Source organism: Carassius carassius, chromosome 46 (assembly GCF_963082965.1).
Source record: "Carassius carassius chromosome 46, fCarCar2.1, whole genome shotgun sequence".
NCBI classification, from domain to species: Eukaryota; Metazoa; Chordata; class Actinopteri; order Cypriniformes; family Cyprinidae; genus Carassius; species Carassius carassius.
Genome location: NC_081800.1, coordinates 13,042,773 through 13,055,922, shown reverse-complemented (window position 1 = coordinate 13,055,922; position 13,150 = coordinate 13,042,773). Strand labels below are relative to the sequence as shown.

General features: G+C 43.8%; 1 protein-coding gene across 5 annotated transcripts in view; it reads left to right on the top strand.

Moving 5' to 3' along the window:
* LOC132128858 (plasma membrane calcium-transporting ATPase 3) overlaps window positions 1-13,150 on the top strand; it is a 64,090-nt gene that overhangs the window by 38,036 nt on the left and 12,904 nt on the right. For all 5 annotated transcript variants that reach the window (XM_059540234.1, XM_059540233.1, XM_059540237.1 and 2 more), the window contains 4 exons: window positions 1,504-1,717; window positions 2,015-2,226; window positions 2,572-2,679; window positions 10,613-10,795. In XM_059540234.1, coding sequence (XP_059396217.1) covers window positions 1,504-1,717; window positions 2,015-2,226; window positions 2,572-2,679; window positions 10,613-10,795 — 717 coding nt within the window. The remainder of the gene's footprint in view (window positions 1-1,503; window positions 1,718-2,014; window positions 2,227-2,571; window positions 2,680-10,612; window positions 10,796-13,150) is intronic.

Sequence of the window (13,150 nt, the reverse complement as noted above, 5' to 3'; positions counted from 1 at the left end):
CTGGCCATGAAAACATTATCCTATCATTATGAAATTTAGGTTACTAAAAAGTAAAGAGCTCGTAGCTAAAGATCAGACATTTCATTGACTCGTGAAGTGAGCGTTTCAGTCAGAGGCAATCATGAATATATATTGGTTTTTAATAATTGAACTAATAATACATCAAACTACAAATCACACAGGGTAAATACGCGTACGACAATATAGACAGTAAACTTTGTACAAGACATAACAGAATCCAAATGAGGGAGAGAGGGAGAGAGAGAGAGAGAGAAAGAGAGAGGGAGAATGAGTGAGAGAGGATGAATGAGAGAATAGGAGTGATCACAGAATCACGCGCTCAGTTATGCAAACTCACAGACAGTAACCCTTGAAAGACAACAACGAATCAAATCACCTTGAAAAGGTAATAGACAAACAGAATCCATCTTCCTCGTGTGGAGAGGCGAATAGGTGAATAAACTTAGTAAGGAAAAGAAACGAAAACAACGGAGATGAAAGCTCCCGAAGGAGCCATGAGTAAGAGCTGTTCTCTCAGCCGCCGTGCGGAGAGGGACAGCGATAGGAGAGCGAACCAAGGCCGTGCAGAGGGACCAGAGGAGACGAGAAGAGCGTAAGAGAGGAGAAGAACCAAGAGAGAGGGAGGAACTTCCTGGGTCAGTCCTTATAGCTCGACTGGTTCACGCCTCTGTTCGCGTGAACAACCAATGAACGTCCGCGATCTCAAGCGGGAAAAAGTTCCTTTGTCTCTGGGGAAACACCCACTCTAATAAGTTCTGGCTTATAAGATTTCAGCAGTGATATTTCAGCAAGTTCGTAATTCCAGATTAATACTGTAATGATAAAAACCTTCATATTCATCCGGAAGAAGGAGGCGGGAACCGGCGGACAATCAAATATCACTTTAATTACAAAAATAAACACAAAACAGCGCACCAGCCCCTCACGGACGACTGGTGCGCTCAAATAAAAATCAAAACACAACTAATGCCCAGGCCTGGTCCTCTCTCCTCCTTCACTGTCGTCGCTCCAGTTTTATATCCTTCCATCTCCTACGTGGGACTCGAGACCGGCGGTGGGCCGCAGGTGCCACTGATTTGCCCAATCATTGCCGGCCTCCCTCCTTGTTCCCACGTCCCTCGGCCCCGCCCCACTCGCCACATACCCCCATCGCCCCTCGCAGGCCGGGGGGTACCCACGAGACTGCGCTCTACTCTCCCCCACCTCCCACCCTCCCTCCGGGGGGGACCGCTCACGGGGACCTGCGAGAACCTGGGGGTAGGACAGACGAGGCGATTTCAATAACCCAAAAATTATTTGATATATTTTTAGTTTTAGTTAACAATAACAACACTGACTGTTGAGCTCAATTTGACAGCATTTGTGGTATAGTGTTGATTACCCCCCAAAAATATTGTTTAATTTTCCCTCAAAATTCCAGGTTGCGGGATGCACTTACAACTTCACTACCTTCATCAGTAATCTCTGTGTTTTTGTGTGTAGGACTCTCCACTGAAAGCAGTACAGATGTTGTGGGTTAATCTGATCATGGACACATTTGCCTCTTTGGCTCTTGCAACTGAGCCACCCACCGAAGCTCTGCTGCTTAGGAAACCCTATGGCCGTAACAACCCCCTCATCTCACTCACAATGATGAAGAACATCCTGGGTCATGGAGTTTATCAGCTCATCATCATCTTCACCCTGTTGTTTGTTGGTGGGACAGAGCATTCAAGAATCAATATGTTGTTTTGCATTATTTATTGATGATGAATAATACAGTAATAAAGTGAAAGTGTAGCAGCTTACAGCTCAGAATTATAACATCATAGTCTCAAATATGTTACATATATTTACATATTCATTTAGCAGAAGCTGTGAGAATGACAGCATGCTAGCAGAAGTGACTAGGCTAAAGGTGAAACAATGGGTGCTTACTGAGTGCACCTGTCAAGGTTTTAAGAACGGTAAAGGTTTTAATTTTGCATGCCTTCATATCTTTCATCCTATCAAGGAGAGAAAATCTTCAACATCGACAGCGGCCGTAACGCCCCCTTACACTCCCCCCCATCTGAACACTACACCATCATCTTCAACACCTTTGTCCTGATGCAGCTCTTCAACGAGATCAACGCTCGCAAGATTCACGGTGAAAGGAATGTTTTCGACGGCATCTTTGGGAACCCTATCTTCTGCAGCATTGTTCTGGGAACATTTGGAGTGCAGGTCAGAGCTACTGTTTGTGTTATCTATTTATATTCTTCAAAATATCATCTTTTATGTTCCACTGAAAAAAATGCATGGAAAAAATGCAGGCAAAAACGCAGACAGGTTTGAAATTACTTAAGTGTGAGTAAATGATGACACAATTTACATTTTTGGGTCAACTACTATATATCTATAAATCCAATCAAGACATTTATACAGACTATTTTTGAAATCAGAATTCTATCTGGGCCTGTCCATGGGGTTGTAGGAAAGATGAAATGAGAGGGAAACTGATGTACTGGCAGCCTGTGTTAAGATAGCTGGTGTTGAATGTTTGTTTGTTTGCTGTTGATCTGTGTGCAGATTGTGATTGTGCAGTTTGGGGGCAAGCCCTTCAGCTGTTCCCCTCTCAATTTGGAGCAATGGCTGTGGTGCCTCTTCGTGGGAGTTGGAGAATTGCTGTGGGGTCAGGTAGGAGAGCAAGAGACACAAAGAACGAAAAATTTGTACAATTATAAAAGACATTATTTGTGTAACTGAAGGTGTCGAGTATTTCATCAAGTTTTCCCCAAAGAACCTAATGGCTGATATTTGTCCATTTTGAAAATATTGCATCAGCTGATAACTGTGATAGACTGCCTTATAAACACAAGTGGTTATCCTGCCTAGAATAACGTACAGTGTCCTCCATAAGAATTGGAACAGTAAAGACAAAATTGTTCTGTTTGGTGTGCAGTCAATGAATCTGTAAATATGATTTAAAGTTGAATATGAGACAAAACTACAGAATTTCACATTTGATTCAACACAAATATGTTTTACCAGCTAAGAAGATCAGCACTTTTAGAGTTTAATCTCCTTGCCTGATGTGAGCATAAGTATTGGAACAGTTGCCTCACAGGTCTTTCTAAGTGTTCAGCTGTGTCCTGTTGCATTAATTTTTCAGATATTAAAAGCAGGCAATGTTTCTTATCAGTTATATCCATTGCTTCTGCATTCTAAGTATTGCATTCTATGATGAGACACACACAAACCAGAATGAAGACGAGGAAGCCGACTCTGAAAGAAAAGTAAGCAATTTGGATGCTAAAAGAGGTAGAGAGAAACACAAAGGGCATGGAGAAATCAAGAGTTTGAAAACTACCGGTGACATCAGCAACCAACGACAACCTGACCGGCTGAGAAAAACAAGAGTAGTTGATTATGGAGAAATCATAAAAGCTGTGAAAATGAACCCTAAAATACATGTCTGTAAAATCACCAACAACCTCCAGAAAGCTGGGGTAATGCTCTGTCAATCTACAGTCCACAGGAGAATTTGACACATAATTACAGAAGCTACACAGATGCACAAGATGCAAGCCTCTGATCAGCACCAAAAATAGAAATGCAAGGTTCTTCACAAATGTGAGTCAGTAGAGCTTTGGAACAGAAGAGTTTTATCTAAGTGATTGGAAAGCAAAAGTGTTGAGAAAAAAGTGAATTACAAATGATCCTAAGCATACAACCTTATCTGTGAAGCTTGGTGAAGGTGGTGTCATGGCATGGGCAAGCATGGCAGTCTCTAGAACAGGATCTCTTCATTTTAATGATGACTTAATGTATGATGGCAGTAGCAGAATGAATTATGAAAAGGTACAAAATCGCCTTGGCTACCAATATTCAAGAAAATGCCACCAAACTCATTAGAAAGCACTTCATATTGGATCAGGACAATGACCCAAAACATCCTGCCAGTTTAGTCAAGGACTTTATCAGGGCAAAGAAATGTAAAGTCTAAGATTGCCCAAATCAATTTCCAGATTTAAATTCGATTGAACATAAATTTCACCAGCTGAAGAGTAGACTAAAGACAGAAACTCCTCAAAACAAGCAACAGTTGGAATTGGCTGCATTAAATGCTGGGGAAAAGCATTTCAAAGAATAAGACCAAGAGTCTGGTGATGTCTATGGTTTGCAGACTCACTGCTCTGATTGCATGCAAGGGATCTGCATCTAAATATTAGCTTTCAATCTTTTACATCTGCCTTAAATTCAACTGTTCCAATACTTATGCTCACATCAAATAGTGGGATGAACTCTAAAAGTGCTGTCCTTTTTATTTGGTAAAATGTGTGTCGAAAGACCTAATAATAAAATGTGACATTCTGTAGTTTTGTTGCATATTGTTACGGATCACTCGGGAAGCTGAGGAGTAACAGATAAAGATGTTTTTGGAACAGACACAAGCAGAGGAACAGGTAGTGAGGGATGAGTGAATGGATGGATCCGTGCAGGCTGGGTGAAGACGTCTTGGAGTGAAGGTGAACCACACACACGCACACGGGGGATCTGGGTCTTTGGAGAATCGCTGGAGAGAGGTAAGTAGAAGAGGAGTTAGTCCTTAGAGTAAGCATACAAGAATGACCTTGTCTCGAACGTGACCGGACAATGACTGAGTGCATGTGTGTGGCTTTTATGGTGCTGAGGTGATTGGATGGTGATGCGGATCAGATGGATTGTGATTTAGAATTCCGGTGAGGGTGTGCGTCGTGATTGCGTGGAGGTGGAACCTGGCGTGTTTGTAACAGTACCCCCCTCCCCATGGCCTGCCCCTGAGACACCCCGACGACGTGGTGGGCGTCCTCTTCCCCTGGGAGCTGGTCGTTTGGGATGATTGGAGTGGAAGGTATCGAGTAAGGTAGGATCCAGGATGTCGTTGCGTGGGACCCAGGAACGTTCCTCTGGACCGTATCCTTCCCAGTCCACTAGGTATTCCAGCTGCCCACCACGCCGCCGGGAGTCCAGGATGTCCTTGACTGTGTAGGCTGCGCCGTCATCTAGGAGGAGAGGAGGGGGGGCTTCGGCTTCGCCACATTCTGTGGAGGGAGAGACAGAAGGATGGTGAGGTTTAAGAAGGGAAACATGGAATGTGGGGTGAATCCGGTACTCAGGGGGTAGTTGGAGTTTGTATGTGACCGGATTGATCTGCTGGATGATGGTGAATGGGCCAATGAATCTTGGACTGAGCTTGCGGCAGGGTAGGCGCAGGCGGATGTCCCGGGTGGACAGCGAGACCTTCTGACCAGGTCCTTCAGCAACGAGAGGGTTTCATTGACCCCCGGATGACCAGTGCCAAGTGATGTATGAGTGGAGTGCGCCATGTCCTGTGGATATATTGGTGTCCCGGTGGGCAACCCGGCGGGGTGTTGGTAGTTGGATTGGTAGGAGGAAGAGTCTCAGAGGACGAGCTAATAGGAGAGACAATGATACTTTCAGGAAGAATGGTTTCCGGAGTCTCAGGCTTTTCTTCGAGGGCATAACATCTGGATAGGGCATCGGCCCTTACGTTTTTCACCCCTGGGCGGTACGAGATGGTGAATTGGAAGCGGGTGAAGAATAACGCCCAGCGGGCTTGTCTAGGGTTGAGTCTTTTGGCTACTCGAAGATACTCTAGGTTCTTATGGTCAGTGAGGACCAGAAAGGGGTGTCTGGCTCCCTCTAGCCAGTGCCTCCATTCCTCCAAAGCTAGTTTGATGGCCAACAGCTCCCGATTGCCTATGTTGTAGTTAACCTCCGCCGGGTTGAGTTTCCGGGAGAAGGCGGCACATGGATGGAGGCAGCTGGGATTCCCCTGCTGCTGAGACAGGACTGCTCCCACTCCGGTGGTTGAGGCATCAACTTCCACTACGAAGGGTAGATCGGGATCGGGATGGCACAGGAGTGGGGCGGTCGTAAAGGCCTTCTTCAGGGCTTGGAAGGCTTCAGTGGCGGCAGGAGTCCAGGAGAGAGACTTAGGTTTATTGCAGAGGAGACTGGTGAGAGGACTGGTGATGGTACTGAAGTTGCGTATAAACCGTCTGTAGAAGTTGGCAAAGCCTAGGAATCGCTGTAACTCCTTGATGGTGGTTGGAGTGGGCCAATCCTTGACGGCGTTAACCTTCCCCTCGTCCATCCGGATGCCACTGCTACTGATGTTATAGCCAAGGAACTGCACTGAGGGCTGATGGAAGGAGCATTTTTCGGCCTTGAGGTAGAGCTGGTAGGCCCTCAGGCATTGCAGGACCTCAGCAACTTGGCGTTGATGTTCTGCCAGGCTCCGGGAGTAGATGAGGATGTCATCGATATAGACTAAGACGAACTTGTGGAGGAACTCCCGGAGCACCTCGTGGATGAAATCCTGGAATACGGAGGGGGCGTTAAAAAGTCCATACGGCATTACACAATATTCGTAGTGGCCAGTAGGGGTGATGAAGGCGGTCTTCCACTCGTCCCCCTCACGTATCCGGATGAGGTTATAGGCGCTGCGGAGGTCCAACTTGGTGAATACAGTGGCACCACGGAGATGTTCCAAAGCAGCTGGGACGAGGGGAAGTGGATATCTGAACTTCACAGTAATGTTATTGAGAGCCCGGTAATCTATACATGGTCTCAAACCTCCGTCCTTCTTCTCCACGAAGAAGAAGCTCGAAGCAGCAGGGGAGGTCGATGGATGAATATAACCCTGGGCCAGCGCCTCCTTGATGTAATCCTCCATGGCCTTCTCCTCAGGAATGGAAAGGGGATATATCCTTTCCTTTGGCACTGGTTCACCCGGCAGCAGATCTATTGCACAGTCCCACGGCCGGTGAGGAGGCAGCTTGGAAGCCTGTTTGGGGCAGAAGACGTCACTGAAGGGGGCGTAGCAGTGAGGGATTGCGATGGACTGGTTTTCCACTGGGATCTCAATGGATGTGGAATAGAGTGGAAGAGGTTCAGGGGAAGGTGTGACTGGAATTGGACAACCGGAGATACATGACTTGAAACAGGCCTCGCCACACTTCAGGATCTTGCCTGTTTTCCAGGAAATTACGGGGTTGTGCTGCTCCAGCCACGGACGCCCTAGAATCAAGTCAGCGGTGGATTCCTCCAGAACCAGCAGATGGATCTCCTCATGGTGGAGTAGTCCGGTTTGGAGGGATATGGGACCCACACTATGGCGCACGCACCTCCTGCTTAGCGGCTTGCCGGTGATAGTGTGGACCTGGTAGGCTGTCGGCGTTGCCGTGGTAGGGAGCTTGAGCTGACGGCAGAGGGTGCCGGAGATAAATTTGCCGGCTGACCCAGAATCAAGGAGGGCGGAAACTGGAAGAGACATTTACATTACATTTATGCATTTACATTTATGCATTTAGCAGACGCTTTTATCCAAAGCAACTTACATTGCATTCAGGCTAACAATTTTTCTCCTAACATGTGTTCCCTGGGATTCAAACCCCCGACCTTGCGCTTGCTAACGCAATGCTCTACCACTTGAGCTACAGGAACAAGAGACATGTCAGCGGCAGTAAGTGTCACAACAGTGGTGAGTGGTTTCATTTGGTATCTTGAAGGCAGAATGGCACTCACCATGGGACGAAGAGGACGGACGGGGCATACAGCAATGGCATGCACTGGGGCTGCACAGTAGAGGCACAGATTCTGGGCCAGCCGTCTTTGTCGCTCCGCAATAGTAAGGCGATAGGAGTCAAGAATCATGGGTTCGCTGGCTGGTTCTGGGGAGCTGACGGCCTCTGGTCGGCAGAGTCGTGTGGAAGAATACGCTTGGCCCTGGTGCTCTTCTAAGCACGACTGCATAAGAGTGGCGAAGCGGATGGACAGCTGGATGAATCGTTCAAGCCCGATGGTGTCCTCGTATGCAGCGAGATGCAACTGCACTCGAGGTTCCAATCCCTGACGGTAGGTAGTCAGCAAAGCCTGTTCGTTCCATCCACTGGAGGCCGCTAGAGTCCTAAACTGAAGGGCATATTCATTGACAGACATTTTTCCCTGTTTTAGATTATACAGCTTCTCACCAATGGAAGAGTCCCAAGCTGGTCTGCCGAAAACTTCACAGAAATGGTTGATGAAGCTAGAATAAGACTGGACAACTGGGTTATTTTGAGTCCATATAGAATCTGCCCACAGTAGTGCTTTACCTTGCAGCTGGGAAATAACAAAGGCTACCTTCGATCGCTCAGTGGGGTATAAGTGCGGTTGCATCTCCAGGACCAGCAAACATTGTAGGAGGAAACCGCTGCATTCCAGCGTAGAACCATAGTAGGGTGCCGGCCTGGCCATGGGACTGGCGTGAACGGAAGGAGAGGAAGTGTTGACATGGTCGGCGGAAGTGCTCGCTGCAGGTGTAGCCATGAGTGTTTTTCGGAGTGCATCAACCAGATCTTGAAAGGGGTCCGTGAGGCTCATGCTTGTGCCTGGCGGTGCTGATCCGGTCATCTGTTACGGATCCCTCGGGAAGCTGAGGAGTAACAGATAAAGATGTTTATTGGAACAGACACAAGCAGAGGAGCAGGTAGTGAGGGATGAGTGAATGGATGGATCCGTGCAGGCTGGGTGAAGTAGTCTTGGAGTGAAGGTGAACCACACACACGCACACGGGGGATCTGGGTCTTCGGAGAATCGCTGGAGAGAGGTAAGTAGAAGAGGAGTTAGTCCTTAGAGTAAGCATACAGGAATGAACTTGTTGCGAACGTGACCGCGTGAGTGCGTGAGTGCGTGTGTGTGGCTTTTATGGTGCTGAGGTGATTGGATGGTGATGCGGATCAGGTGGATGTGATTTAGAATTCCGGTGAAGGTGTGCGTCGTGATTGCGTGCAGGTGGAACCTGGCGTGTTTGTATCACATATTCATCTTTTAATCATATTTGCAAATGTATTGACTACACAGCAGAGAAAGCAAGTTTGTCTTTACTGTTCCAATACTTATGGAGGGCACTGCATGTTTCAATATATTTTAAGTGAACTTTTAGAAAATATTTAAAAATATATATTTTGTGTGCATTTAATATAGTTTCCTAATAATTAATTGTTTTATACAGTGTATGTGAACACCCAAATGTGCCACATGCAATTAATTTTAAACCAATGTCTATTAATTAGGAGTTAGTCCTCCTTTTACTGCTACAACAGCTTCTAATCTTAAGGAATGGCTTTTTTCTACTAGATGTTGGAACATAGCTTTGTGAATTTGCTCCCATTAAGACACAAGAGCATCAGTGAGGTCAGGCACTGATGTTGGGTAATGAGGCCTGGCTCATCCCAAATTCATCCCACGGGTTTTCAGTTGGGTTCAGGTTCTTCCACAGTATAGTATTTATTGGTGTGAAAGCTCTCTGGGTCTCATCCTACTGTGAATATTTGTCAGTGGGTGTATGATAAATTTTATGCATCTTGAAGTATCATGAATTGGTGTACCCAAAATAGACAAGCCCGTTAAAGATGCAAAAAGCAATTTTAAATAAAATGCTTAGAAAATATCACATACCACAGGCTCATTGTCTAACCACTCAACGCCAAGTTTTTAAGGTACCTTCTGCCTTTCATTTTGCATATTCATAGGGCAATCCAAATTTGGGCAGCAGGAAGCTGAGAGCTTGGTAGATGAATTGGATCTTGCAAGTTAAGTGCCAACTCCAGCTTCATAAGCATTTTTCAGTTTTGTCTCACAAGAATGTTATTTTGCTGCCGCCACTTCTGACGTCTCAGCGGGTTCTTTGTAGGGTGGAGGAGGGGGATTGGTTCCTTCCATAACTAAATCTGACAGAATAGCAGTACTTTTAAATAGTGTTTCATTAGTTCCATAGTACCATCCTGGAACTGCATGGGAATTGATAATGTGGTTTCTTGGACATACATACATATTGCTCAGACAGCTGATAGAGCTGAACAATGATTGGGCCGATATTAAAGATCTGGCAGATATAATACGCTGATAATTAGTTTCATGTTAAGGCTGACAGTAAAAATGTCTTTCTATTTCTAGAAAGTATTTCGCATAAATAAATACAACTAAACACTTAAAACTAAAATCAGTTAAGTAAATTTACACACCACAACATTTTAATTTTACAGGATGAAACATGGGGAAAAGAGCATGAACAGTTCAATATCTAATATGCTGCCATTAAAAAAAATTCCTTGTTCAAATTTTTTATGTTTTTAAAGTCTCTTATTCTCAGAAATTGATTCATATAGTGTCTTTTATTTCTGTGATTGCAAAGCCATCGATATGTGCTTTTGACCGTAGGGCAGAGTTTTGATAATAGGGATGTTGTCTAATTCAGTTTCAATCAGTTCCAGATTTGTAGCACTTTTATTAAAGTATGTCTACATCTTTTGTAAATATATGTATTTTATGTACTGTAAATCAAGCACTGCTCACTATCATACACAGTGGCGTGCACAAAACCTCCGGAGGGGCAGGGTGAAATGGCATTACGAGGGCACAATCACAGTTCAGGGGGTAACCAGGGGCACCTAGATCAGACTGAAAGGGCACTTTAGCACACCCCGACTCGAGCCCCCCTGCACCCACCCCTTGTGCATGCCTCTGATCATATGCATCAGTCACTCCACTCCTTTTAAACCAATTCTTCTTTTCATCTCAGGTGATAGCCACAGTGCCCACTAGTCACCTGAAGTGTCTGAAGGAGGCAGGCCATGGACCAGGGACGGACGAGATGTCGGAGGACGAGCTGGCTGAGGATGAGGAGGAGATAGACCACGCTGAGAGAGAGCTACGAAGGGGGCAGATCCTCTGGTTTAGAGGCCTTAACCGTATCCAGACTCAGGTGCTGTGCATGCGACCCCTTACCTCTGACCAGTTAGAGCACTAGCCACGTAAGATGGTTTCCACAGACAGTAGAGCTTTTGTCTCCTCAAAGAATGCTCTTTTGCTTTTTCTTTTGTTTCCTTCTCTACTCTCCCCACTCTCTCTAGACCCTCTCTGAATCACCAACATTAGTTCATCCTTGCCTTCTTCCTTTTCTCTTTCCTCCTCTCTTTTGCTAATCTGGCTTTGTCTCTGCTTCCCACTGTTGGGACCCTATACTTGCGTATAGATTTCCCCCAACAAGAATGTATAACATTCCCAACCCCCTTTCCGTGCTCAGAGCTCTGTTTTGTCACTCTATTATGTAACTCGAGTCCTTTAAATTCCTAATTTATTTGCTTTTTAACTCATTTGGCTCAGAGTCACAGCACAGAATCATCCTGATGCGCTGCATGGGACTTGAGAATAATGCTTCTCAGACTTGATAGAGCTTGAAAGATTTAATGAGGATCTGAACAATGTTTGACTCTGGGGATGCACCAATATTTAAGATCTGGTAGATATGATAAGCTGTTAATTATTTTCATGCTGTGGCTGATATTGAGTTGGCCTATGAGTATAAAATAAGGGGTTCAGAAGTTTGGGGTCAGTTAGATAAAAAAATAAAAATAAATTAACGTCTTCTAACTCTATATAATTACCAAGGCTACATTTATTTGATCAAATAAATGTACACAAAAATATATTATTACTATTTAAAATGTAAAATATTTTAAAATGCAATTTATTCCTGTGATGGCAAAGCTGAATTTTTTTTTAGCAGCAATTACTCATTCTAAATTATTCTAAATTGATGCTCAAGAAACACATTTGTGCTGCTTAATATTTTTTGTAGAAACTGTGATAAATTTTTTCAGGGTTCTTTGATTAATAGTAAATTCAAAAGAACAGCATATAGTTTAAGAGAAACCTTTTCACATTTTAAATCTTTACTGTGATTTTGATTAATTTAATTCGTCCTTATTGAATAAAAGTATTAATTTTTTTCAGGAAAAAAACTGACCCAAACTTTTGAACTGTAGTGTATCTGCTGATACAATAAAATGATCCTCTAATATCTACTGATATGGTGCTGTTTTATAGTGCATCACTATATTACACATCAAGGCTCTTAACATTATCATAAATGTGCCTAACTTAATTACAAAATAGTGTGAATATATTAGAAGTAGTTATTGTTTTGATTTGATCTGTATATATAATCAACCAAATGTGTATTATACTATCTTCTTTCTCTTTCCATTTTCTGTTCGCTATCTCTTTCTCTTTACAATTTTCAACCTTCATGAAAACTCAGCTCTCAGTTTTATTTTGTTTTTGAATTGTTGAAGTAGTTTGATTTAAAGGGCCAATGCTTGCTTAATTTCCTGAATTTCCAGCATAATTATACTGAAATTAATTATATTGAATTACAGTACAGACCAAAAGTTTGGACACACCTTCTCATTCAAAGAGTTTTCTTTATTTTTATGACTATGAAAATTGTAGAGTCATACTGAAAGCATGTACTGTATATGCATACACTTATTGTTCTCAGTCTGGACTCCATCCATGACTTTAAGTGTGATTATTCTCTTTTTGGGGGTTTGCAAAGAATTGTCATTTGATGGTTCTTTAAATTATGAATCTTTGTGGAAGGATTTGTTGTGTGATGCACTTGTGACTTTTGAGTTAGTATACATTAGTTAGTATATCATTAGTATACAAGTTTCTTGATCAGAACTGTGCTAGGTACATATACAGTATGATATTGAAGGTCAGCAGTTGTAGAGGAGGTGCGTCATGGTGCCTGTTGGTTTATGGCACTGTAACTCTATAAGCTTTTATAATAGAACATTCTCAGAGCACATGCATGCATGATGTGGCACTCTCTTTTTTGGCCAATATACATCAGTGAGCATACTTGATGGGATAGTAGAGCATTTTTTTTTTTTTTTTTGGAGTGCCCCGTATGGATTTTTGAAGTGCTTATAAAGCTCCATACAAGATTTCCATTGATTCCTTCACTGCTTGACACTGAGTAGGCAAAACACAACACACATTATAGCGACTGGGCTCATATCAACAGTCAGCCTGATCTAATCACAGCTTTCAACCTGCGTGACTCCACTGAGGAGAGTACCTCCATTTCTCAGTGTTGTGTTTTTGACACAGGGTATTTGCAGATTAATTATCAATGAGGTTTTATGCAAGCTGATTGCATATTCTTACGGCATTTCCCATTTTAGTTTGGCATGGTTCAACTTGTTCTTAAGGGCTGCATGTAAAATTGATTCAGCGCACAAAGTGAGTTTCAGAGAAATGAAACATTTTG